The sequence below is a fragment of the Notamacropus eugenii genome, chromosome 4 (genome assembly GCF_028372415.1).
Source record: "Notamacropus eugenii isolate mMacEug1 chromosome 4, mMacEug1.pri_v2, whole genome shotgun sequence".
Classification (NCBI taxonomy): Eukaryota; Metazoa; Chordata; class Mammalia; order Diprotodontia; family Macropodidae; genus Notamacropus; species Notamacropus eugenii.
The window spans coordinates 39,734,723-39,762,649 of NC_092875.1; the positions used below are offsets into that span (position 1 = coordinate 39,734,723).

Below are 27,927 nucleotides of genomic sequence, written 5' to 3' on the forward strand. Positions count from 1 at the left end.
CTGGGGTTCCCGCTGACCAAATAGATGGGGCTAAGTCTTTCTTTATAAAGGTTTGGCCTTCTCATTCTGCTCACAGCTTCCCATGGGGATCACAGCTCTGAAGCTGGGAGGGACCTGAAGGGTCATCTGGTCTAGCCTCTTCATTTTACAGATGAGGAAACTGAGACCCTGAGGGAACCTTACCACTGTGACAGAGGGGAGTTCAGCCTGCCCAGTGTCAGTCTGCCCTGTTGGGACTCAGCTGGGGGTCTGTCTGGTGCCCGAGAAAAGTGAGTGTGACTAGTTGGCTCCTCCCAGGGGTCCCTTGGTGGGCAAGCTGCCTGGTCAGGCTCCACAGGATAGCGACAGCCCCTCCAGAGATGCTCCAAGGCCCTGGGTCTCAGGTGTCATTTCCCTAGATGTTGCTTCATCTTTCTCTTTTTAGTTGCAACTGATTTTTCTATTAATACGCTTATTATTCAAGGTAATTTTCTTGTGGGTCCTTCTTCCATCCCAAGCATGAGGCTGCAACTTAAGTTCATGGTGGGGGGCCTTTCCCCTGTGATTACAGCTGGAGCCCCAGTCACCCCAAATCTAGAGCCCAGACTGCTTCTCTCCATGAGGGCCCAGAGGGGACTTATCCTTGATACCTGGTGGGGAAGGGACAAAGAGAGGTCGGGGGCGGGGGGAGAAGGAGAGGTATAGGAAAAGATAGGGAGGTAGGAGGAAAGATAGAGAGAAGGAGAGAAGGATAAAAAGAAGGCACAAAGAGAGAGGCAGCAAGGAACAGGGGCAGAGAGAGGAGAGACTCAGAAAGAGAAGAAAGGCTGAGACAGAGAGAGAGATGGACGAGAGATCCACAAAGGAGGAAAGGCAGCGACTTGAGGAGGGAGGGCAAGCCAAGGCGAACCTCAGTGGACAAACAGAACTGAGGTAAGGGGCTCCTTGTGCTCTGCCCTGGGAAGAGGCTAGAGCCAAGGGGCTGCACATCCAGGGAATGATGGAGGGGAGCAACAGAGGCTGGGCACCCTGTGAGCCTTAGATACCACCACACTGACTGCCCCCAAAAGTTCCTACTTTCAGGCCTTAACCGAACACCATCTGACCCCAAGCCAATTTAGCATGAGACAATGCTGGAATCTGGAGTCAAAGCACCTGGGTTCAAATCTTGTCTCCAATACTTCTGTAATCTTGGTCAAGTCACACCATGTCTCATTTCCTCAACTGTAAAATTAGGGAGGCAAATTAGATGCTCTCTGAAGTCCCTAACACCTCAGCTCAGCTCCCCTACCTGCATGGCCTCAAGGAAGGCCCTCCACTCCTCTGAGCCCCAGTTTTCTTTTCTGTAAAAAGGAGCTGGACAAGAAGATAGATGGCCTTTTCTGGCTCTCATGTTTCATGGTCTGCCAAATCCTTGTGCCTGCTTCTTGGGGTTTTCTCCCTCCTCATCTCCCCCTACTTCCTACTTCTCTGGTATATAACTTTATGTGTCATTTCCTCCATCAGATTGTGGGCTCTTTGAGGATCATGTTTTCAACCTATTTTTGGGTGCCCAGCACACAGCACTTAGTTAAGTGCTCAATATATGCCTCTTGACTGAGCTCTTCTCCACTTAAAGGAAAATTATGTTACTCTACATTCAGGGAGCACAGCCCACACCTTCCAGTTACTCTAGACTTTTGCTCTCTCTGTTGCCTCAGCTGGGAATGAGATAGGAGAAAAAGTGAAACCGACTACAGAGTCAGAGGATATGACTTCAAATCCTGTCCTCTCTATTTACTACCGTGTAACCTTGGCCAAGTCTTTACTTTCCCTGGGCCACAGTTTATGTGAAATTTATGAAATATGAGAATTGGACTGGATCATAGGATCATCCAGGAGGGAGCCTAGAGACCATCTAATTGCAACCAATGCAGTTTTCAGATGAAGAAACTGAGGAGAGTGAGGCAAAATGATCTCCTAAGGTTGCAAAAGTCAGAAAGCAGGATTTGAATCCAGGTCAGCTGACTCTAGAGACAATGTTCTTTCCTACATACCGAAGTGTTGGGACTGGTTAGCAATAGGAGAACAGAACAAAGACCCTACCCAGACCCTTTCTGGCTAGAAAGGCAGAGCTCTTCTATGGATCCTACAGATCCCAAATCTAATGCCCTCGATACCATGCCTACCCTCAGCTCCAATGTGATGCCTCTTCTTGGCAAAATCATGGCAGGAGACATGAATCAACTCCACTGCCTGATACAGGTGCGTATCTAAGAATGCCACCCCCACACAGAAGCACCGACATCAGCCGTTGGTCTTGAACAGAGGGGGCTCAAGCTAACAACCCAATGTGCCATTCTCCAAGACAACAGGGATATAACAATGACACCCTGGTACATGCCACCCTGGCCCCTGCCTTGCCTCACACACCACCAGGAGATTTACAGTCAGATTCACAGGTTTTCTAAAGCCCAGGAGAGACTAATTTACACACACACACACACACACACACACACACACACACACACACACACACACACACACACACTCTCTCTCTCTCTCTCTCTTCCAGGAGCAGCCTCATAATTGTATCTTGGAATAACAAAACAGGCCACCAAGATGGGCCCTACCATTTATTATATTGTTAGAGGGGCCAAGAGAAGGAATTACAGTCTAGTAATTCAGCTCCCAGGTATCTCTCCACATTTGTTCCATATTTATGAAATGGGCCAGATGGAGACTGATCTGCAGCTCACAGAGAATCATTCCAGGTTATGTGCGTAAATCTCCACCCCTGTCCAGCCTTCAGCCAAACCAGCTCGTCTCTCTTTGGCCAGACGTTCGGGGGAGGTGAGGTAGGCAGGAGAGAACATTGCAGCTCATGCTAGGATGCCCAGAAACCCTCTGTGTGCCTCCCTCCTGATTTAGGGCAGAGGCCGAGGCATGACCTGTAATTTCTCAACACCCGCTGTGTTCTACCTCCCAAACTCGAGGCCCATGAGATGCTTCAGAGAAAAGGAAGTTGGAAAAAAAAAAAAGATAATAGCACAACCCTGAGACTTTCCTGCTCAGCCTCAGGGAGGAGAAGGAGGGGCCAGCGTGGAAGGCCCAGGAAGGGGATCTCAGCTCCATGATCGGAAGGGTCCTATCCAAATGGCCCGGGCTGCCCTGGGAGGCAGGCAGCTTCCTCTCCCAGCAGGCCTTCCATTTCTGGGGACGTGATAGAGGAATTCTTGGCTATGACTGGTTGAAAGAAAAGATCTTCAGGGTGCCCCATGGGCCAATGATAAACAAAGACCCGAGTGGGCTTCAAGGCCCCAACCAGGCACAGCAGGCATGGCTTGGTCCAGTAGTTTCTCTTCCTTTGCATCCCCAACAACTTAGCCCCATGCCTGGCACACTGACAGTGCCTAAGAAATGTTTAAGAATTGATTGATAATGCTGTGCCCACCTTTTAAAGATGTGGAGCCAAGGGCCAATGTAGGAGGTTAAGTGACTTGCCCCTGGTCACATAGAACCAGGATTCCCCCTGAGCCCAAACTTGGTGCTCCTTCCCTGGGGGTTCTGGGCCTCCTATCTTCCCTGCCTCCACACAAATCTGACAGTGGGGAGGGAGATGAGGGTGAGGAGAAATGGGAGGAGAACATCGTGGGAGGCCAGCTCTCCAGCACTCACCACTTAATCACAAACATGCTGGTTATCCAGGACCCGCCCACGAGAGGGACCCCCTGCCACAGCCCTCGCCTTCCAAGCTAACAGAACAAAGGCTTCTGAGTCCTTCCCTCCTTCTAATGGTGAGCAGGTTTCATTTTTCGCTTCTGGAAGGCATTGGACAATAAGAAACTAAATTAATGGTTGCAAAGTGTAGGCCATTAGGCTTTACAAAGACTTAATTCTTTAATCCAGCTTCACAGGAGCAAAACTGACTCATATTTTAAATCACAGAGACCTGATTCCCCCACATGGGGCCAACTGCGATGGTGGCAATCTCAACTCTCAGTTTCCTTTCTGCTGCCACCCCACCCTGCCCTCAGCTGGCTGGACATGGAGTGGGAGAGCAGTGAGGGAAAGGAGTAGGGGTCACCCAGGACCACAGCAAACAGAGGCTTAGATTCAGGAGTCAGGAAGACCAGGGTTCAAATCCTGTTTCCTATACTTACTGCCACCCTGGGCAAGTCACATATTTCTTTGTGCCTCAATTTCCCCAATGTGGAGTTAAAATATAGATTCTCCTGATCTCTAAGGGTCCCCCACCTCTAGTCAAGGATCCTCTCGATGAGCCTCTCTGGATGACTCCAGGCAAACCATGCCAACTCTTCCTCCCCACATTTTCTCCTCTATAAAAGGATGGGGGTGGCCCTGAAGAGGACCCTTCCATCCAAGTGTAAGATCCTAAGAATGGATTCTGGGAAGACTCACAGTCATTACCTTCTGTGTGTCTCAAGGGCAGAGCACAATGCGTAGCACACAGTAGGCACTGCTATATAAATATGCATTCCCTTTTCTTTCTCTGGCATTTAACAGGTGATAAATAAATGACTGTGATTGACTGCCAGCCTAAAAGTCAATAGCACCAGGGTCAGGGACAGGAAGGTGGCCTCTCTGAATCAGTGTTCTCATTCTTTTCATGGCAGGGAGGGAAGAAGAAAGGAAGGGAGGGAGGGAGGGAGTAAGGGAGAGAGGGAGAGAGGGAGAGAGGGAAGAAGGGAGGGAGTGAGGGAGTAAGGGAGGGAAGGAGGGAGGGAGAGAAGGAAGGAGGGAAGAAGGAAGGAAGGAATAAGGGGAGGAGGGAGGGAGGAAGAAAGCATCCCCAAGCACAGCCAATGGAGATGATGCCCCCACTCCCCAGGAAGGCCTTGGTTCTCCAAAGCCACTTCCCCTTGGCATTCTGAAGGCTCCATGCATTTTCTCGAAGCCCACAGCTGCACCTCCCTACTTCTCTCTGGCTCAGGGGAGCGCCTGTGTTGGCTCACACATACTACTACAGGAGGGGAGGGGGCTAGAGGCACCGAGAAGCCTGCTATGATCTAGAGGAAGCTGCTGGCTGGAGCAAGAGCTGCAAGTCCTGTCTCTGCCACCTGATGGCTGTGAGACCCCGGCAAAGTCACTTAACTGTTTCTTGGCCTGGACAACTCAAGACTGTCGAGTTACTGAAAAACTACCCCATTGCACTGGGGAGGGGGACACCCACGCTGAGAGTTCCCTTAGCTGCTGAAACCACCGCTGAGCCAAAAGCACGCCAAGCAGATAACCGACATGTATGCCACAGAGAACTGGAGCATTTGACAAATTCAACATGATACAGGGGAAAGAACACTTGCTCTGGGGCTGAGGGATCTGGGTTCCGATTCTGCCTGCGTGACCCTGAGCAGGCCACTTAACCTCCAGGCTGTAGTCTCCTTGACTAGATCAGGGGTTCTTAACTGTTCTGGGGTCCTGGACCCCCTTGGGCGATGGTTCTTTGGGAGCTAGTGAGTCCCTTCTTAGAATCATGCTTCGAATTTCATAAAATAAAATACAAAAATTGAAAAAGGAAACCAATTCTATAGAGATACATTATTAATATTTTACTAAAAAAGAAAAAAAACACCCAGATTTACAGGAGGCAAGTTAAGGCCCCAAGACTAAAAGAAAAGGAACGGGTGCCCAGCCACCACCCACTTCTCTGGTGTTCCCAGGGGGCCTGTATCCCTGCCCTGATGACAGCGACATGGGAGCCCAGGGGAGAGGTCAAGTGTTCCACTTTATCTGCCATGCCTTGAATCACAAATGGGAAGCAGGAGGCCCCCCATCAGAAGAGGTACACAAAGCACTTAGCAGCTTGGACAATGCTGGTGTCAAGGCTGCCTGTCTAATAACTGGGGGAGAGGGAGATCAGGAGGTGGCCAGGGTACTCAGGAGGTGCCTAATAAATGTTCGCTGACTGGGTGACCGGTGCCTAAACTGTGCTTAGAAGGAAGCTATACTAGGTGGGGAATGGATACACAAATGGTTGGTCAAGAATGAAGAAGTCAGCAAGGGTCCCAGATGCAAAGACCCCTGGGAGCGAGGGCCATACTCACAGTGAGGCATGTCAGAGGACAGATCTGAACCCAGGTCCCCAATGGGGAGCCTAGAGTAGGTAACCCCACCATGCTGGAGGCCAGAGCACAAGAGCAGCACCTCCTTCAAACATCAATTCCCTTCCTCCCTCCAGTGAGAAACCCAGGCTGCTGTTAGGCCTGCCCACTAGGCAGAGGCTGGGTGGGAGTCCAGCATGCAGCTGGTCCTCCTCTGAGCTGTCCTGACTTGCCCACCCAGGCAGCACACACCTCTGGGTGGGGGGACCCAGAGGAGACAAAGAATCCCTTTCATTTCCAGCCAGTTCCAACTGGAGGCATCCTGAGGGATCGTTTCCTCCCTCTCCGGCCTTTGGGCAGGTGACCCCAGACCAGTGGATCTCTGGACCGCCTTTATTATAATCCTCCCTTCAATGCCACAGTCAATGACCTCCCCTGACACTGGATCACAGAGCCTCCCATCAAACAGGCGGTTCACACAAAGACTCCTGGACTGAGAATCTGCTGGGGAACCATGCAGAAGGCCTTCTCCCCAGGGTTCAGGGAGAACAGGCAGCCACCACAGTGTTAACTGACTCCCACCAGTCTTTTAGGGAGAGAAGACAATGGAGGTAGTGAGGGAATCATTCTCATCACCAGAACTAACATTCATGCAGCTCCTTACAAACAGGATGTCACTGGAGCCTCCTTACAATGTGGGGAGGTAGATGTTGCTATTATCCCTATTTTACAGATCAAGAAACTGAGAACAAAAGAACAGACAGAGGGGAGATTGTTCAAGGCCCTGGGCCAAGCGGCTCCATCACTCCAGTCTCCAAAAGGACTGGGTTGGGGGGGGTGCTGTTTTAAGGTATCCCAGCAAGACAGCCCGACCCTGTTGACAAACGTCCGTTTCAGTGTTGTGACTTAAGGACAGGCCTCTGGGGATGGGGCAGGAATGGGGGGGAGCCCCTGACTGGAGGAGTTTCATACCTGGCTTTTCCCACGTCGCCTGTAGCTGCGTCTCACTAGACTCTTGTAATTCTCATTCTTCTTGGTCAGGTAGTAGTAGAGGACGCACTCCGCCACGGTCTGCACAAGAGAGAAAGGAGCCATTCGTCTCTGAGGTCCCTGCAGGGTCACAAGCATTCAGCCCAGCTTTGGGGAGTCCCTTCACACCCACACCTCAGTCTCAGATGCTTCTCTTCTTCCACATGAGCACAGCCAAAGACAGACCCCTTGAACCTCCTGACAGGGTAGCATTCTGTAACACGTCAGGGGCACTGAGAGACAGGGGCTTGGGGAGAGGGCTTATGGATCCCAAACCATCCCCAGACCCAAATAGCTCTATTTTCCATGAATTCCACTAAGCTCTTCAGGACCCATTTATAATTTCAGCTTGGATCTCCTCCCAGGATGAGGAATTCCATTAACTTTGCTCCCCACTTTTATCACCAAATACTACTCCTTTATGGCCAAACTCTGATGCTGCGGCTCTCAATCTTCATGGGGAGCCCCCTCTTCCAAGTAGGTCAAGATTTGAAAAACAAGCCTCGACTCACTTAGCGCTTCTCCCAGAGAACACTCCCCCAGGCCTTGGCTACTCATTAGATGGTGTGCAGCCCCAGGGCCCAGCTGGGCCCCTACCCTAGTTGGCATTGGTTGGATTCTGCTCAATCAGTTGGCCCATCCTGTCAGCCCTGTGCCGGCAGGGACCATCCTCAGCACCTAGGATAGCGCTAAATCAATCAGTTAGGGATGGGGTGGGATCCATTTGGTTCACATTTGTTGTATATTTTTTATATTATCCTCAGGGTCCCAGAAGTAGAGCCAGGGAGGATGCTGGAGACCACCAAGAAGCTAAGGCAGCCTTACTTATGTACACATGCCCCAAGCCCCCCTCCCCCATATTCTCCCATAAAGGGCAGGGATCACTTCATCTCTAGCCCTGCTCCAGAGCCTGGTCTACAGTAGGCACTTGATTCGTTTGCTTGGGAAAAGGGCATCAGCCTGGCAGCTGCCCCAGGGCTTGGGAGGCCAAGACCACAGGCCTTTAATTATGTATGTTTTAAGTCTCAGTTACATTGGTATTTAGGACCAGAAGGTCTGGCTCTGGCCTTCATCAGAGGAAGAAGATTCCAATGGGGAAACTCCCTCCATCAAGCACCAGGGGAGAGGCCAGAGGCAGGTCTTGGCCTCCAGGCACTGCCAGTCAGTGTAGACAACTGTGGACAAGTAAGCACTAGACAAACCCAGATTATCCACAAAGGGATTAAAGGCTTCTTGTAAAAGGCAGGGTTAGCTGGGACTTAAGGAAACCAGGAAATAGAGGTGATAGAGAGAATTCTGGCATGGGAAAACAGCCAGTGCAAATGCCTGAAGTCAGGAGACAGAGATTTTGTTCCAGGAACAGCCAGGAGGCCAATGTCACTGGACATAAGAGTACAGGGGGCTTCCAGCGGACCTGAAAGGTGGGTGGGGCTCTGAACACCAGACAGCATTTGGTATCTGAGCAGACTCATTCTGACTGGCTGATAGTCTGGGAGAGCTCCCCAGGAGCACTGGCATTAGGCAACTTGCTCCAATTCAGAGGCAGAACTCGAACCCAGATCCTGCTTCCCTTCACTGGACCACACTGCCTCTCACTGACTTAACTACACCAGCACGGCCACAGATTGAAACCGACTGTCTTCATTTGTTTCTTCTTTCTTGTGGTTTTTCCCTTTTGTTCTATTTCTTCTTTCACAACATGACTCATGTGGAAATATGTTTACATGACTGCACATATATAACCTACATCAGAATGCCTGCCGTCTTGGGGAAGGGGAGGGGAGGGGGGAAGGAGAAAAATTTGAAACACCAAATCTTGCAAAAACGAATGTTGAAAACTATCTTCATATGCAATTTGAAAAATAAAAAAACTAGTTACTAAAACTAAAATATAGGGCTGCCAATAACTCCTGTACTGGTCTGTGGTTTAAAGCCTTTTTCTCACACCAGGGGAAGGCCTTCAAGTATTAACACCAAGCTTCACAGATGAAGGAACTGAGGCAGAGCCAGCAAGCAGGGGGGCCTGGAGTGGACAGGGCCTCGGAGATCTGCTGGCCCAACCCTCCCATCTTCCAGATGAGGAAACTGAGGCCCAGAGACAGAGGAGGTTGGCCAAGATCACACAGGCAGGATACAGACCAGGCAGGATCTGAACCCAGGCCCTCAGATCCCCCTACTCCCCAGCCAGGACACCTTCTCGCCGTACACCAGGCTCAAACTCAGGATTTGATGTTTATGGTATGGACATATGTTTGTGTGTGTGTGTGTGTGTGGGTGTGGGTGTGCCTCTGGGTTGTATCTGCATCTGTATGTTGGGGGGGTCCATGTATGTGCTTATGGTTTGTGTGCATGTAGTATATGTATTGTGTGTGTTTGTGGTGTGTGTGTCTGTGTGTATTGTCTATGTATTATGTATGTGTCTGTGTACCTATCTCTGTGTTCTGTCTCTATCTGTATGTCAGGGGGGTTATATATGTGTGGCATGTGTGGGCATGTACATGCCTGTACATGTACTTCTGTGCATACATGTGTATGTGTGTATACATGTATGTGTGCATGTAGAGAACTGTGTTGGGTCTGCATCTGTCCATATACTGTGTGAGGGTCTACGTGTGCATCTGTAGTGTAAATGTGTGTCTGGGTATGTGTGCGTATTTTTGGTACGTGGGTGAATGTACAGTGTGCATGTGTGTGTGTGTGTGTGTGTGTGTGTGTGTGTGTGTGTGTGAGTGAGTGTGCGTTTGTGGTGGGTGGCTGAATGCAAATGCACAGTGTGTGTGTGTATGTATGTGCATCTGCGTATGTGAGCGTGTGTTTGTGGCGGGTGGCTGAATGCAAGTTATGCCTGTGTGTGCCTCTGTAAATGGCCATGCTCTAGAGCCCAGAGCCCCTGCAGGGGCAGCACTGTAGCAGGAGGTGGGCTTCCTCCCCGCAGGGCACCTGCCCAAGCCAACAACAGAAGCAGTTGCCTCTGGCCTGGGGGATGTGACAGAGCCTCCTTCCTCCCCTTTAGAGGGGAAAATGGGGTGTTCCCTTGGGGCTCAGGAATCAAGGCCATCCCCCTGTGTGACCCAGAGGCAGCCAGAGGGCAACAGGACAGAAGAAGGTTAGGCCTAGATTCCAGAATGTGGGAATTCAAATCTTGCCTCAGCACTTACTATTGTGTGACCCTGGACAAGTCACTGAATGACTTCCTGCCTCGGTTTCTTCATCTGTCACAATGGGGATAATAAAACCTCTGCTCCACAGTGCCTGTGCTGAGGACCAAGTAAGATCACCTGCATGAAGCTCCTGGCAAGCATAGAGCAGCCAAGAAATGCCAGGTGTCGCTCCCGAACAATGGGGTGGCCTGGCATCCAGCAGTGGGGGCCCTGGGTGGGACCACTCCCTCCTTTCCCCCAGGGCAAGGAAAGAATGGAAGTCATCCTGAGGGGGAACCAGGGAGACCTCACTTGAGAGCCCCATCTCTCTCCAGGTAAAAGCTGTGAGTGGGAGGGCAGGCGGTGCTGAGGGGGGGTCCCCCTCACCTTTCTCTCGAGGAATGAAGCGATGAGGCCAAAATTCTTGGGGTGCTGCATGAACCTAGGAGAGAGGAGGAGACACGGAGTCAGAGAGAGGAGGGGGTGAGGCCTCCCTGGCTTCCTCTGGGCTCCTGGCAGTTAAGCCCAAGGGGTTTGGGTGTGGGGAGGGCTGGCTGGGGGTGGGGGCCAGAAAGAAAGGGTGTTCCTTCCAGTGACTCACTGCCTCTTCAGCTGGTTTGAAAAAATAATATTTGTTTGTCCTGCTAGAACAGCTTCCAGGAAAGATGAGAGGCCTGTTTTTTTTAGCCGATCTGGTCTTTTTCCCCCGCTTTTGCATTTTTTTCTGCTGCTGCTGTTGATCTGGGGAAGCTTGGGGAAAGGGAGGAGGGAGGCCTGAAGCCCACCCCTACCTCCAAGGAGGCACCTGACCCAGCTGGGGAGGAGTGTGGGCCAGGTGGGCAGCCAGGGGCCATGGGAGGCCAAGGGAAGAGGGCCCTGATCCCTGGAGCCTAGACGAGGAGCCAGACTCCAAAGATGTGGGACACATCCCGGGTGCCACAAACAAGGGGCCAAGGGAGCAGAGAAGGAGGGTGGGGGGCTCCCTGGGAGGGATGGAGGATTGGATTGCCAGGCTCTGCAGAGGGGCTGAAGCTGACAGGAAAGGAAGATGACGCTCCAGATATCCTCCAGGGCTGGGGAAGCTGGGCAAGGCATTACAGGGAGTCTGAGGGGCCACGCTCCAGTCCGGGCACCGTCCAGATCCTCCTTGGCACACTCTCCACCTCTCCCCCTCCTGGATCTCCTAGGACACTTAGCCAAGCCTGAGGGGCTGGGAAGGGGCCAGGAAGAGGTGCTCCTCCAGGTACCCATGTAACCTTTCCTGGTTCTCCCAGCTGGCAAAGACCCTGACCCGGGAATGCCTCTTTCTACTTTACTCTATGTGCACACAGACCTTACCCACAATGTTCTCTCCCCACGCTCCCCACCCCTGCAGACCAAGCTTTCTGAGACCAAGGGCTGCTCCATCTCTGTACTGCCCATGTGTGAGGTTAATGTAAGGTTAAGGGTAGGTGGGGGAAGAATTAAAGATCTTCCCCACCCATTAATAGGCCTCAATATCTTTGGCTCATTTCTAATGAAGCGCTGAGTGGTCAGAGGGTCGTTCTCTCCAGCCCTGAAATGAGTATCTGCACTCTGAGGGGAGGTTTTGCTTTGGGGCTTATTTTTTGGAAGCAAGTTCATGTGCCAGATGAGACTCTGGGCAGCCGTTTTAAGAAGCCCCCAGCTTTGAAAACCCAGACATTGGTGCCTCTGTCACTGTCTTTGGTCCGATGGCTGGAGGCCCTGTCTGCTGGCTGATCTTTGTTTCTCTATATTTTCTCTGAAGTTTAGGAGGCTGACTTTTCCCCCTGAAGTAAGTGAATGGTATATGTGCATGATTAAAGTGACTGTTGGCCCCTCAAAAGTCACTTTCCTTTTAGAAAAGCAGATCTAAGATCCTGGATAGCAGGCCCTCCTGTGTATGCCAGGGTCCTTGCTGACAGACCACGGTCAGGGGGATGTCCGAAGGAAACGCTCCCCTCTGCTTGGAGAGAATATCCCCGAACTCTTATGCAATTTAAGAGCCTTAGCTTAGGCCTCAAGAGGTTCAGTGTCTTACCCATGGTCTCACGGACAACAGTAGGTAACAGGGTCTCCACTTAGCCACCCCGCCCCTCATGTGACCAGCTTGCCCACATACAGCAGCTGGACCAGGGGCGAGGGCCCCACTTCCCCAGGTTCTCCTAGCTCCCAACTGTGAACCCACTAAAGGAATCATACCCCATGCTCCTGCTCCACCCCTACAGCTAGAAACCCCAATTCTCCCCCCATCATCTCAGGGACCTTCTTCCTCCTGAGGGCCCAGCTCTGGCTCTGGCTCTCCCCTGCTCTGGGCCTGGCTGGAGGGGCACAGGATGCACCCGAAGCCCCACAGACTGGTGCCAAGCCTTGGCCTTCCTCACTCCCTCCTATATCACCTGCCCTTCCCAGGACCTCCTAGCCCATGAGTTCTATCTCTGCCCTCCCCTGTGCCCTCTCTCCCCTGCTTCTGTCTCTCGCTCTTTTCTCTGCCATTGTCCCTCCCTTCCCATCTATGACTTCTCTCTCTCCCTGCTCTCCATTTCCTCCCTCCCTTCTTCCTCTTCATCTCATCTTTCCCCTTCTCCCCTCCCTGCCCTCTTTTCCCATTCTCCCACTCAAGGCTAAGCAGCTGCCCCACACATTGCCCATGATCATTCTGAGGCCCCCCAGCCCGCTCACTTGCACAAGGGCCTTTGCTACAGCCAGAATAGGAAGCTTAGTGCCATAGCCAGTCTGCCTGGACCCACTCCTCCAGGGCAGTAAGAATCATCTCAGGTTGCTGGTCCTCTCCCATGGCCACACATATCTCCTTACGGAAGGAGCAAGAGATAAGGACAGGGTGCTATGGTTTCCTCCATCATCTCAGTCCTCCACGGCCAAGTTACCCCCTTTCCTGATTCCTCCAACTGCTCATGAATCCTCCACCCAAACCAGATCAGACTGAACTCCTTGTGTGATGGCATGTGCTCCCTTTCTATCTATGCCATCAGTAACTTACACAGGGATCTGCTCAGCGCAGCACCCAGCACACGGCAAGTGCTTAATAAATGTGTACTAAATGGATGAATGTAAGCTCCTTCAGGGTAAGGGTCATTTCATTCTTTGAGCTTATATCCCCAGCACATAGTAGGGGCTTAATATCTACTGACTGACTCAAGTTAGGAATAAGAAACCATCCTCCCCTCATCCTTGATGCTTAGGACCCAGGCCAGATCTCCCCTCCCACCGCCTGACTGTACACAAACACATACCAGAGAGGCCCCATGATGAGCAGTGTGTTCTAATATGGTGGCAAGAGCCCTTACTGCAGAACCAGAGGCCCCAGGTTCAACTCCTACCCCTCGAAGTCTTGAGTGACATTGGAGAAGGCACCAGACTCAATTTCCCCATCCAAAAAATGAGGAAGGTGGCCTTAATGCCCTTCAGATTCCTGCTGGCTCTAGGGATGCTGGATGAGGAGTCAGAGACCCTGAACCCTGCCTCTCTCCTAGATGTGTGACATCGGGCAGGTCACTTAACCTTTCCAATGAAGCTAATGATAGTGCCGCACAAGGACCGGACGGCTTCGTATATGCTGGCCTTGCAGCATTTCATGAATGTTAGCACACATTACTTTTATCACAACTACCACCATCCTCCAGGCCAGCGTCCAAAAAGGCAGCACTTACATTTCCAGGGACATGGCCCTTGGCTCATCCGCACAATTCTCAGAAGCGTCTGCAAGGCTGTGCTCGAGGAAGGCCTTACTGAGTGTTACTGAGTGAAGGAAGGAAATCTGAAGCCACACAAACTGACCTTTTTAAATTTTTAACGGGAATTTGGAAGAGTGGGGGGGGGCGATATGAATTACCATCACTACCAAGTCACTTTGGATGCATAAAAGTACGCCATGGGGCAGGGGCCTTGTTTGTGAGATCAGCTCCTCCTGGATACTGGGGATATCCAGGGCACCGTGGGGCTGGCAGAGTGTGCCTGCCCCCTCCTCCCCATTATTTGCCACAAAGTGGGAGCCTAGCCCATTGCCCCAGAGACATATGAAGTAACTTGGCCAAAGGTCACACAAGCGAGAAATGCCAAGGGCAGGATTTGAATCCAGGTCTCCTGACTTGATCTTCAGTTTTCTATCTATTACCCTCTATTTACCAGGAGGGGCAATCCTTTCCCACCTCCCTCCCTAACTCACAGCCCACTCCCCACAGAAGTTCCTCCAAACCTTTCTGCCCCAGTCCCCTCCACCACCACCCAACTGCCCCTTCTCCCCCTCCTCCTCTCTTGCCTGCTCCCTCTGGCATCTCCCTGCTGGCTGACCCCATTCCTGCTGCCTGCAAACATGCCGCTCCACAGTCACTGCTCCATCTGCTGCTTTTTGTGGTTGAGCTCCTGGAGAAATCCATCTACACCAGTGCCCATGCTTCCCTTAGCTCTTGGCAATCTGATTTCCAACCTCATTCAACCAAAAGTGTTCTCTAACTCTAACGGTGCACTCACTGCTGCTGCCATATCCTTTCCTCCCCCTCCTCTTTCCAGCTCCCCCCCAGGAGACCCCCTTCTCTGCCCAGCCCCTCCTGCTGCCAGCCGGGCCATATTCTCTTCTCTCTCTACATGGTTTCCTGGATGATCTCATCCACCCCTGAGGTCCCGATTCTCCTTGGCACTAGTCCAGCCCTAACCTCCCTTGTGACCTCTAGTCTCACATCTCCCACCACTGCCTGAACTGGGTGTCCAGTGGACATCTCAGATGATCTGCCCAAGCCCTCCCAGCCTCCTGGGGTGTCTCCCCATCAGACAGGAGCTCCCTGTGGCTGTTCTTTGCACCCTAGCCCTTAGCACGGTGCCTGGCACCCAGGAGGAGTTTAATAAATGGTTTCTGGCTGACTTGCTTCTATATCACACAGGACTACATAAAAGCATGGTGGCTGATGGGAAAAAAAACCCAGAAAATTCCAGGGGAGTTTTTTTGAGGAGAAAGGGGAAGGTATGTGTGGGGAGAAGTAAAACCAAAATATTCCTTGGAAGAAAAACCATCCCCTCCCTCCCCATTTATCCCCCTCCCAGGAGGCCTTAGCCTGGGAGCTCCCAGAGAATCAATCCCCAGCCATGTGTGGATGGATAAAAGAAGGACTGGAGAGATGAAGGGGCTTGCCAAGGTCCCACAGGAGTCAGAATTTGAATCCAGGTCTTGTGCCTCCAAACCCATGCTTCCCCTGCAGCCCATGCTGCCTAGGGGAGACCACTAGGAAGGAACAGTCCATTCTCTCTCCATCACCAGCAGAGAGGGCACCAGCCTACTCTGGAAAAGGGACTTTCCTGACCTGGGGGTTCCTGATGCAAAGAAATCACAGGCCTGGCTGGACAAACTTCCCCAGACACTGATTCACCAGGTCACCCCCACCAAGGGTTTCCACCCCTCATCCAATCACATCAGGACTCCGAGCCTAGGAGGCGGGAAGAACCCAGTTCAAATCCCACCCCGGACACATCCCGGCTGCCTCTCCTGTTTGCCTCAGTCTGGTGCTCTGTGAGATGGCAGAAACACAGCACCTCCCTCCCAGGGCTGTGCCAACTTTAAAGTGCTCTGCCAACCTTGACTGTGGCTGTGCAGAAAGCCAAGGCTGCCAGCGGGGTGGGGCAGTGGCGGGACTCACTTTTCCCGGAAGGTGTCCTTCTCCTGCTCACTCCACATGTTCATGACCTGTCGGTCCTTGTACACCTTCATGGGGTCGTCCATGAGACCGTTCATGTTGATGAACTTGATCCGCTGCTGGTCAGCATCATACAGCATCGGGGGGATCACGGCCAGCTGGCGCATCTGCTTTTCCAGATTCTGGGGGGCAGAGAGAGGGAAGCAGGCTCAGACACTGAGGGGGTTAGAGAGGTGGAGACAAGAAAAGAAGGCCAGGGAGACTGAGGGGAGGCCTACAGAGAGAGGAGAAGGAAGCGAAAAAGGGGATGGGAGACAGGGTGGGGAAGGAGAGGGGGAGGGAAAAGGGGGAAGAGGGGTAGAGGGAGAGAGTCAGGTAAGTGGGGGAGGGACTCAGAGACACAAGAAAGGCTGAGACAGAGGCAGGGGACAGGGAGAGAGAAAAGAGGAAGGGGAGGGAGGGAAAGACAGAGTCCAAAAACACACTATGAGAGAAATAGAGGCACAGACCAAAAGAGACAGGGAAGAGACAAAGACAGGGAGACAAGGAGAGACAGCAAGGGGAGGGCTCAGAGATGTGGAGAGCAGCCACTAGAGGGAGCCACAGAGACCCAGAGGAACCAAGGAGGATACAGAAGTTGAGATGGGAAAGAAAAAGCCTCTAAGAGCGTGAGAATAATCACACTAAAAGTGGCCTTGCTGAGCAGAGCTGGAGGATTTAGGGGCCAGCCTGGACAGCTTTATTATGGGTGGCCTCATAAATTAAGGGGGAAAGAAGCTGCCACCTTATCTCTGTCAGGAGGGAAATGATCAATCTTCCATCTGGAAACCCCACGGCTGTACAGCATCCCCCAGCAGCCAGGCCAGCCTGGAGTGCCCCTGCCCGCTGACCACCAGGCTCTGGGATGGCACATGTGCCCCACACATCTGGCCATGGGGGCCATATCCCTCTGCTGCCTCCCAATCCAACAGCAGAACTGCAGGAGGCCATACTCCTGCGGCCTTGTCCTGGGCCTGATCTCCTATCCCAAACCCCCACCTCACTCCCCTTCTGAGCTTCCTTCAAGGCTGGCTGTGACCACAGCACAAAGCGCTGATGCCTATGGCTTTTTATATATGCCCAATGATCTACTTGGACAGAATGAAAGCCCCTTGGAGCAGGAGGTGCTTTTGCATCCTGGGGGCTGAGTATGGTGCCTGGCACACAGCAGGGATCAATTAAGAATGCTGTGTCCAGTGTCCCAGTGACCTGGACCCTCTGGCAATCTGCTGACCCTAAGGATGCTCTCCCTGAACCATGCTTTCAAGGTGCTCTGTAAATGCTCTTTGGTAATGTGCTTATTATGTGCACACAAATCAAATCCTTAGGATTACAAAGGAAAACAATTATTCTGAAATAAAGAATTCCCATCCAAGTTTAAAGACCCCCTGAAGCCTGGCCCTGGGCCCCAGGTTAAGAATGCCTGCTGTTGGCAGGTGGAGATGACTTTATTTTTGTCTGCTAGCCACTGTGCCTTCAACAGCACTGTGCCTGGCCCACAGCAGGTGCTTCAAGAATGCTGCTCTCCCCTCAAGTCCCCAGGGCCCAGAGGCTCAGATGAAGGGCTGGAGACAAGAAGTGCTTGGGTTCTCCTGCATCCTTCCCCCAGGCTGTAGAAGGGGCTTTTCTATGGGAGGACCAGCCACCAAGCAGTATTTCCTAGTGCTGGGCCCTGGACTCAAGGCAATAGTCGTGGAAAGAAGAAAGGAAAGGGGAAAGGGGACAGCACAAGACCAAGTCTCACCTCTTGCTCTGATAGCCCATCGATGATCTCCGACACTTCATGCTCACTCCGGGCTGCAGACATGGACAGGCCACTGCCCCTCTGTCCTACCCTGCTGGGAAAGCGTACAGGGACACACTGAGGAACAGACGTTTTTCCCACAATAGGAATCACCCTCCTGTCTGCATGATGGCTGGAGATGACCCACAACTTCCTCCAGAGGGAAGGATGGCTGTGACCAGAGAGGGACGGAGCCGGGGGGAGGGGGAGGGTGCCTGGGGAGGACAGAGCTTTCCAAAGCCACACTTAAGGCAAAGGATGGGCCAGGCAAGCAGCTGAATTGGCTGCCCATCCCCCTCGTGGATAACCTGAACTGTCCTGTTCACCTCTTGGTAACATCTGTACACTCAAAGCAAGGCATGCCTACCTGCCCTCTCCCTGACAAGAAGGCTAGCATGTCCCTCCCCCAGAGCCTTGTCTTCTCCATGACTAAAAGCCCCAGCTTCTTCACCTGGCCCATATGTAGCATGGGCTCAAGGCCCTGACCACAACAGAAGCCAGCAGGCCCATCCATCCCCTCCTTATCCTAAGCAGCATTACTGCATGGGCTGCAACACTACACTGCTAACTCTTACTGAGCTCAAAGTCCACTAAGACCCTCAGATCTTTTTCAAACAGACAGCCACCTATGCAAGCCTCTCCCATCTTGTCACTGTGAAACTGATTTTTGTGTGTGACTGTGTAAGACTTCATGTTTATCTCTCCTGAATTTCATCTTGTTAGACTGAGTCCAGTTTGTTTCCAGCCTCTTGGGATCCTGATGGACACTGACTGTGTCGGCCACTCCACCCCCACTACAGCTTTATGTTATCAGCCATTCTGATCGACCTGCCATCTATGGGTGTAGGCATGTCATCAATTCTTAAAGCAGGCCAAGCACAGATCCCTAAGGCACTCCACTGTAGACCTCCAGCCAACCTGACAAGGAGCCATTAACAAGTGGGGCCAGCTGACCAAGGCCTGGCCCACACTTCTCCATCTTCTCTACAAGAAATGCAGATGATGTTTGCTCCAATCTGGGTAAATGACTCTGGACCATCTGGACTGACTGAGGAAGCCTCTGTGTCATGGGCAAGACTCAGCCCTCACTCTTCCCAGCAATAAGCTTTCCTTTTCTCTTTCCACCATGACCCATAAAGAGGCAAGGTGAGCATCATGATCCCCCTATGACAGGTAGGGAAAGTGAGGCCTAGAGAGTTCAAGGAGGCACTGGTTCCCCTTGACCTAAGTGGCCCTTCCCCTGTCTGGCCTTCAATTTCCTCATTGCTGAAAGAAGACTGGAGACAGTGCTGGACCTTCAGAGTCAGAAAGACCCTAGGAGTGAAGCTGGCCTCTGGAACAGACTTAACTCCCTCGTGCCTCAGTTTTCCTCCTGGGTGAAATGAGGAGATTGCATAGGAAGTTCCTAAGGTTTCTTGTAGTCCTAAGTTCATGACCCTCTGAGCCTGACAGGCCACTCATGTGGAGGAGGGTTCCCAAGATCAGATCAGTCCCAGCTCCAGAGTAGCCAGCAAAGCTCAGGGACAAGTGGAAACGGAACCAATCAAGAAGCAATGAACACAAGGCAGGGCCTCCAGATCCTCCAGGGTTCTGCATCCTGTCTCTCTACCTCCCTGGGGCAAGGGCAGGTGGCTAAGTCCAGGAACTGGCCTCCAATAGGTGCTGCCCCCAGCCTCTCCAGGTCCCCTCTTAGCTCACCTCTGCATCCGCTCCTGGAGTTCCCTCTGCTTGCGAATCTCTGGGAACTGCTTCTCATAATACTCCCGCACTTTGCTCTCCTTGGCACGCCGGCGTGGGTTGTTCTCAATGCGCTCTACCTTCTTCTCCCAGGCTTCCATCAGCTGGTCATAGCGCTGGCAAAACTTCTGTTCCTGGAAGGGCCAAGGGAGAGAGAGGGCATGGAGCGTCTGATCAAGTGGTCTTGAGCCCAGGTGTCCAGCCTGCTGCCCTCACCGATGGCTGCCCCAGCTACCCCCAGGCATCTGATTCACTGCCCTCACCAAGGGCAGCCCCCGCTAATCCCAGGTGTCCAGCCTGCTGCCCTCATCAATGCTGGTCCCAGCTACCCCCAAGTGTCCAGCCCGCTGTCTTCCCTGCTGCCAGCCCTGACCACCCCCAGGCGTCCAGCTTGCTGCCCTTGCTGGTGCTACCCTCTAGAATAGCCTTGTCTCACGCACACATACACACACTCATGCACACATATGCACATTGGCATACTCACATACATGCACACAGACACATCTGTATACACATTCACACACACTCATGCATACACGCACACATTTGTACACACACATACACACAACCCATTTCTCCTATGACTTCTCTGTGAAATGGCATCTACAGGACAGGGAGTGTAGTCTCAAAGGAGAAAATGGATGCAGAGTGCTTTGGATCACCTTGAGTGGCGTAGAAATGCTGACTGCCGCCTCGCCCCCTTCTCCCCCTGGCAGACTGTCCAATTCTCCTCCACAGGCTTCAGCCCCTCTTCTCCTGCACCCAGAGAGGTTGGCTAGCCAAGCCAAGTCCATAGGGGAGGTCCTCACCTCACACACATGTTCCCAAACATGCCAACTCCTACTTCCTAGGGCTGCTATGGATTTCAAGGGACTCTCTCTCTGCCTTCCAGGGAAAGCCCGGGCTCCCTAAGTTGGCTCAGCAGAGCCAGCAGTCTCTCCTGCCCAGGTTCAGCCTTTGGCCAAACAGCTCCACGTCTGTGTGACACCTCTGACCAACATGCAAGAAGGCGCCTGTGTCATCAGGGTGCTATCAGTCTGGGGTAGCCAGAAACCTGGGCTCCTCTCATGGCCAGGAAGCCAACCTCATCCAGCCATGCTGTATATAAAGGCTCTACTTTGAGCTCTGGGTCTATGTGGCTGCCATCCCATCCAGAGACCCCAGAGACAGAAGAGACCTCCTCTCACACCTCCTCCAATCCACACGCCAAAAAAGCTGAACCCCACTAGAACAACTGCCAGCCCAGCTCCTCACGAAGACCTCCAAGGACGGGAAGCCCCACAAGTCTCCACCCTAAGTGGTCCAGAAGAGATCATTAAAACAATTCCAGAATTCCAAAGAAGGAACTGGGGGAGCCAGATCATACCAGTCAGCCCACAGCAGAGAAGGCAGGCTCCATGGGGATGTACCCTCCCCTGAGGGCATTCCCAATGAGCACATGCTCCCCTCCCTCAGACTGGGAGCTTCTCGAAGAACATGGACTCATTTTTGTCTTCCTTTGCATCCCCAAAGCCTCGCAAAGGTGTAGACACACAGAAGGTGTCTGATAAATGCTCTCTGACTTCAGAGAGCCACCATTCAGGGATCTGAGTTCGAGGAGCTCCTGAGGCCATGTGGTCCATATCCTCTCATTTTACAGAAGAGGAAGACATGCCCTCAAACCCAGGGGGTGCACTTTCTTTTCTTTTTCACTTGAAAGTAAAATTTAATTTTCTTTTCAAGTGAAGATCTGTCTGTTCTCCATCTATCTCCCCCCCCACCCCCCGACCCCCCGACCCCAGCCCTCTGCATCTTGAGAAAGCAATAAAAACAAAACTCCTGTTACGAGCAGATATAGTCTGCTGCCTTTGTCTACTTGGCCTTGCTAACTGACTACTACTCCAAGGCCCTCACTTTACAGATGAGGAAACTGAGGCCCAGGCAGGTTAAGCAACATGCCTAAGGTCACTCTGGCTCCCAATTCGGTGTCCTTCCCCCATGCCACAGATCTGGAGCACAATACTGATTGGGGTGGCTGCCCCACAATTCACTGCAGTTCCCTGCACACATTCCCGTATTTAAGGTGGCGAGAGGATCTCATCAGTAGGAACCTACTTTTTGCCTTTGGAAGAACCGTGTACTGTGCATTCTTTGGAGGGCTGCCTCTTATCTATGTAATAATTCAAGGTTTATAAAGTACTCCCAACACAGGCTCCCATCTGATTCTCACCACATCCCTGTTAATAAGTATGCCACATCTTACAGAGAGGGAGACTGAGGCTTAGACTTGCCCAGAACCAGAGAAAATGTCAGAGTCAGACTAGGAGTGTTTGTCTCCAAAGGTGGTCCTTTTCTCCCAGAAGCCTTTGGTCTGATGGGAGATGAGAAAGGTCCCAGGTCTCTAGGCCCAGGAAGACCCAGTCTGATGAGATGGGAAAGGCCTCCAATTTGATGAGAGACAAACGAGTAAGAAAGCTGAATGGAGGAGGGGTGGAGTACATCCCTCTGGGAGACACAGGCTTGACACTTGCCCTAATCTACATGAGAAAAAGATTCATGCTAAGGAAAGGAGTCTCCCGCTGAGTCCCCAAGGGCAGGAAGAGCTTACTTGGAGCCTGATGAGAAAGAGCTGAGAAACCCAGTATCACTCAGCAGATCAGTGACTAGCCCAATTTAACAGAATGCTCTTTCTTCCTCTGAAAACCTTGCGGTTCCTGGTTCTGGGGACTTTCCCTTGGAGAGGCGGAGCCAATGGCCCAGAGAGGAAGAGGAAGGAAAGTTTTGAAACCTAGAGGGGCAAAAAAAAGGAAAACCCCAAAGCCAAGGGGAGGGGAGGCAAACCTGTGTCTCTGGGCCCTGGCATCCCAGGAAGAAAGGAGGGGGATGGAAGGCAGGAGTGTAGAGACCAGCCCTTCCACACAAGAGAGGAGGGAGAAGTGGGGGCAAAGGAAGCCTATTCTGGATGCTCCTCTGTTGCCAGGCAGCTGAAGGGCCTAGGAGGAGCCACCTCCCTACCCTGGGATCCGCACAGGGAGGATAAGGCTCCCTGGGTTGCCCTAGAACCAATGCCCTTTGCCCAGTGCCCTTCCTCTGGACCCCTGAGGGAATCCTGGGAAGTGCTACTGTGTGCCCCCCAACCCAGCAGTCTGTCTGAGAATGACTCACAGGGGTGAGGGTGACCTCTGGGAGTCTCTTGCCCAAGACTTCTAGGGATCTGAGTCATTTTTTCCTCCTTTCAGGGCTCAGATGCTCAAAATAAAATAATATTCAGCTGCAAGTCACCCTATATCTCAAGAGACAGAGTGTGGACCCTCAAGCCCAGCAGTGGGAGTGACTGATGGCACAGCCGTCCAACTTTGGAAACTGAGAGGGCAGGGGCATCAAGGAGAGCCAACTCCTTCCACCATTTCCCTAAAACAGCACAGAGATGGACCAGGAATTCGAAATGATACCTGACATTCATGTCACATAAATTCTAATCTGAGCCTCATAATGACTGTGAGGCAGGTGCTGTTAATATCCCCTTTTTACAGGGTAGAAAACCAAGGTTGTAAAGCAAGGGAGAGTCTTAAGAGGCAGGATTTGAATCCAGGCTCTTTTGACTCAGAGTCTAAGTTTTGTGCTCACTATTCACAGCACCATTACAGAAGGTAAACAATGACTGGAAAGATCAACGAATGTGGGGCCAAAAGACTTGGGTTCGAGTTTAAACCCAGCTCAAAACTCCCTGTGTGACCTGGGAAAAGGCACTTCACTTCTAGGGTGAAATGAGCTCACCTTTGTTTCCACATCAGAAAAATGGGGGAAGCACCAAAGGTTCCTTCCGGTTTTAAATTTATGATGCTGTGATCTGAAAAATACAGCCTTCTGTCTTTCCATTCCCAAGTCAGACCCTGGAGACTGTGAACAGGCAGGCCTCCTATGAAGCACCTACTATGTGCTGGGCACGAGAGCTGCATGTTCCTACTATGTGCAATGGGCACAGGAGACACTATGTGTCCAATGCCAGGGTGCCTGCCCTCAAGAGGTTTCTGTTCTATAGAACCCAAGTCTCCCCAGGTTCCTCTGTATGGGAGCTCTTGAGCTCCAGCCAACCCAGCCTGCATTTGCCCCCTTTCCACACCAGGGGAAATCCCCAGGCATGGCCAGGTGGTTCCTAGGAGAAAGGGGAGAAGTGAGCCGTCAGTCAGCAGAATCACTTCCTCTTCTGTTTCCCCTGAAACAAAGTATTCAGCAGGGATGGTTTCTCCCAGCCCAGGCCTGTCCTGTGGGGTCTCCTCTGGCTTAGCTCATTTCAAGGAGCTGGGGTGTCACTGGGAAAATGGGACAGAGGTGAGCCTGAGAGGCTCATTGGGACTCGAGTCACACCCACATTGAGCCCCACAGCCCAGCTGCTTCCATACGTGCTCCCAAACCAAGGCTCCCAGCAAGGCCAGTGGGGCACAGGGCTGGGCATGGACGGGGAAGGCCTGTCCCCATTACGCAGCCAGCACATTCCTTCCTCATACGCTGAGGGGGTGGAAGAGACAGCTGCCAAAGGACCTTTACTGATCCTATAAAATCCTGGCTCAGACACTCACTACCTGTGTGAGCCGGGCCGTAGTTTCTCAATCTGTAAAATGAAGGAGGCTGGACAGCCAAACTCTCAAGCTAGGATCCTAAGGAGCTGGGCGGAGATATGAGCCCGAGTCTTCTGACTTCAAATGTAGCATTCTTTCTATTGTACCAAGCTGTCCTGTGACACTCCCTCCTCCACTGACCCCCACCACTTAGTGACAGGCTTGCAGATATAACACCCAAAAGATCTGCCTTGGGATCAGAAAGACCTGGATTCAGGTCTTTCAGACCAACCTGTCTGCCTCAGTTTCCTAATATGTAAATTGTACAGGATGGAGGTGGGGGGACACGACCTAACAGCACTGTTCCTGCTGCTCTCCCAGGGGTGTCTGGAGGGGCAAGGGAAGAGGCAGCCAGCTCCCCTGAAGAAGTGGCCAGCCAGCGTCCCAGAGCGTCTGCTGCCCTCAGGTGGCGGCCAGAGGCAGTACAGCAGACTGTATGTTCCTGCCCTCCCTGCTCCCTGCCCCCGCTGTGGGGACTCTGCTGGGCAGGGAAGCCATATCAGCCTCCCTCTCAGCATCAAGGAGTGGGGAGGAGACCCCAGGGTCCCAGGAGAGCCCCTGGTCCTGTCCCGGCCAGGCTGTTCTCCAAGGACACAGACTTGAGCCTCGGGAGAGGGCACAGGGGGCACTTCTGCCCAGGTAGAGAGTTATGAGGGCCGCTAATGGCCATCCCCTCCTTGTACACAAGGCAGCCAAGGCCCAGTGATGAAGGGACAGCTCATATAGGGCCTTCCCACCCTCTGGAGCTCTCAGCCTCAGTTTCCCCAGTTGTAAACTCTAAGGTCCCTTTCCTAGCAGTGTGCTGCAGGAGATATAACACTGGCTTTAGAGTCAGGAGAGCTGGGTTCAGATCCTGACTGTTTTCCATGGGGGTTAGCAGATCCTGTGTTTTCACAGCCAATTTTCTATTCAGCGACTTTTGGAAGGAAAGGAAAACTGACCTCTGAAATAGTCTTATAAGAAAAAGAAATTGCTGCCTCGGGTGCTTACTACAAGCTTTTATTGAACATCTATGGTTTGTCAGACACTACGGGAGGTGCTCGGGACCCACGTACAAAGGATGAAGCAATCCCTATTCACAGAGAGGGTCAGCTGTGATGAGATGAGGAGGACCACAGGTTCATACAGAAAAACTCACCGCAAAAAAGAGCAGAAAAAGAATCACAAAGGAAGGCAAGCTTGCCAGGCAGAGGAAGGCCCTAGCACAAGCACCCTAAGGGGCAGATGAGGAGGAAGGACACTGAAGGGGTAGCCAAGGCAAAGGCCTGGAAGCGGGAGATGGAGGGGCCTAAAGGAGGCACGTTTTGGGCTGGCTGTAGAATCAGGAAGGAGAGTAACTGGGGAGGGGGCAGCCAGGGACACGGCTAAGATGTTCAGCAGGAGAGTTTGTGGCTATGGGACCCAGTGTGAGTGACTGTCCGTTCTGGGCCTTGGCATCCTCATGTGGTCCCTGAGGGCCCCTCCCAGCCCTAAACATTCAAGGACCATCCAGTCTGACTCCCCTTTTCCCACTGGGTCCTGGTTTTCTCTGACTCTTTTTCCCCAGAGGCCCAAAGTGTTCCTCTGCGCCCCAGTTTTCCCCAACCAAGGCCACCAGACATGAGGGAAAGGGGCCTTTGTTCGTCCAGCTCTCCCCTTCCCCTGGAAGCCCTAAACCCCCAAGGGAGACACAGACGGCACCTCACCCCCAACTCTGGAGGGCAACAAGAGACAACAGTCCAAACTCTGACCATCACAATGTGTTAGCATGGGGCTGCTCAGAGCCCCCCAAATTCAGCTTCTCCACAGAGTCTGCCTGGCTTCATCAGGCCTCGGTTGGTCAGCCAGCACCCTCCTCAAGGGTGCAGAGCACTCCCAAAGGCTCAGGTGTTGTGTAAAAGTGGGGAGCAGAACCTCGTCAGATCCCAAACTCAAAGTCTGAGGGGATGGGTCAGGCCCTGTGCTCCCACCCTCACAGCTAAGGGAACCCCAGGCCCAAGGTCACACCCAGGGAGGCGTCAGGAGTGGGCTGGGCCCCACGAAATGGGAGGGTGAGCTGGGACACAGGAAAGAGCAGGAGAATGGGACAAAGAGCCCTAGGGAAGGGTTCTGAAGCCCCTTCCCCTTTCTTGGACACAGCTTTCAAGTCCATGTAATGAAGGCTAGATTTGAATTTGGGTCTTCTTGACTAGGTGTGGCTTAGGGACAGGCAAGTGACATAAGGATAGAGTACTGGGCCTGGAGAGAAAAGACTCATCCTCTTAAGTTCAAATCCGGCCTCAGACACTGGCTAGCTGTGTGACCATGAGCAAGTCCCTTCACCCTGTTTGTCTCCGTTTCCTCATCTGTAAAGAGAGCTGGAGAAGGCGATGGAACAGTCCAGTATCTTTGCCAAGAAAACCCCAAATGGGATCACAGAGGGCTGGACATGACTAAACAACAATTTTCTGACTCCAGGCTTTGCACCCTTCCCTGCTTGGGATATGAAGCGGTATTATGTATACATGGATATAATAGACTATTACTTTACTACAAGAAATGTTAAATACAAAAAGTCCAAGAAGTGTGAAAAAACAAGCCAAGCAAAGGGCGGGAAGCCAGGCCTGCGAGAAGGACATGCTGACAGAAAGCGGGCCACAAATCACGGAGCATGGCCTCAGTGGAGGGTTCCGGGAAGCCCCCTCCCCTGACCGCAGACCCCGCCAGGGGGTGCAGCAGCGTCCTTTCTAAACTGGCTCTCCCCAGGAGCTCTTGGAGGGAGAGAAGGGTGTCTGGAAACAGAGGTGATGTCGATGGGAAAGTCATCAACTGTATTTTAATTTTTAAGGAAGGGCTGAGATTCCCCTGGAGCCTTCTGTTCCTGTTTTCACTACCCAGGGCCAGCAGAGGAGGGGGGCTGCCTGGCAGGGGAGGGGGACGGGACTCCTGAGGCTGTGCCCAGGGCTCTCCTTAGAAGGTGATGCCACCTCAGGCCCGTGGATTGCCCAGCATCCAGTCACACGCCCCTGCTGGGTGAAGGTGGCTAAGAACTTCAATTTCCCTATCCATAAAACTGGGATGATTATCCCTGCCATCCTATCCAAATCGAAGGAGACAGTCCAAGGGAGGAGCTACTGAAGGTCTCCCGGGAATATCCCCAGGCCTGCTGCAGCTGTGTGAATCAGGGAGTCCAAAGAACTTAGAATACGAGTCACCCCGAGGGCAGTTGAGAGGTGGGAGGTGGGCATGCAACTCATGAGAAACCTCAAGTCCCAAGAACTGGGTTCAAATCTCAGGCCTAACCTCTGAGCCTCGGTTTCCTCATCTGTAAAATGAGGGCATCAGACTCTGCTTTCCAAGGGTCCTTCTGGCACCAGAGGTGCCCAGGTGGCGCAGTGGTGAAAACCCCTGCTGAACCTGGAGTCTGGGAGATCTGAGTTCCAATCCTGCCTCAGACACCAGCTGTGGTTCTAGGCAAATCCTTTAAAGTTCTCTAGGCACTCAATGACCACGAGGGTTGTCCCTCTGTCTGCAGCTGAGGATGCCCCCTGCCTCCCATCCACAACTTCCTGGGGCCACCCCCAAGGAATCAGGAAGCTGGGAGGTTTCCTGACAAGAGGGAAGCCAGTTGTCCTGAGGGATCAGACCAGGCCCCAAACCACACCAGTCCCTAGGCTGAGCAGTCTGGGGTGCCCAGGGTGGTGTGGGAAGAAAGAACAGTGTAAGGGCTTCATAGAAACACAGTGGTGAAGGGCAAAGGCAGGGGAGAACCAGGAGAACCATGCACGCCATGGTGGGGGTCATGCACAGCAAGACCACTACAAGGATGCTGGAGGGTAGGAGGAAGCATCTCCCCTCCCAGAGCAGAGGTAGGGGGCTACAGGGAGGGAACACTGGATATGCTGTGGGACCCAATCATCAAGCGGCATGGGGAGGGGACTCTACAGCAAAACTGTTTTTAAAAGAAGATACTGAACC

At 52.5% G+C, this 27,927-nt stretch overlaps 1 protein-coding gene across 11 annotated transcripts in view; it reads right to left on the bottom strand.

Annotated features, from left to right (window-relative positions):
• NCOR2 (nuclear receptor corepressor 2) overlaps positions 1-27,927 on the bottom strand; it is a 359,203-nt gene that overhangs the window by 130,415 nt on the left and 200,861 nt on the right. For 9 of the 11 annotated variants that reach the window (XM_072600695.1, XM_072600694.1, XM_072600698.1 and 6 more), the window contains exons 10-14: positions 19,355-19,527; positions 17,618-17,711; positions 15,838-16,016; positions 10,577-10,631; positions 6,993-7,091 (exon numbers count right to left, since the gene is read on the bottom strand). In XM_072600695.1, the coding sequence (XP_072456796.1) occupies positions 6,993-7,091; positions 10,577-10,631; positions 15,838-16,016; positions 17,618-17,711; positions 19,355-19,527 (600 nt within the window). The remainder of the gene's footprint in view (positions 1-6,992; positions 7,092-10,576; positions 10,632-15,837; positions 16,017-17,617; positions 17,712-19,354; positions 19,528-27,927) is intronic. The other 2 variants (XM_072600693.1, XM_072600701.1) reach the window with 1 other exon arrangement.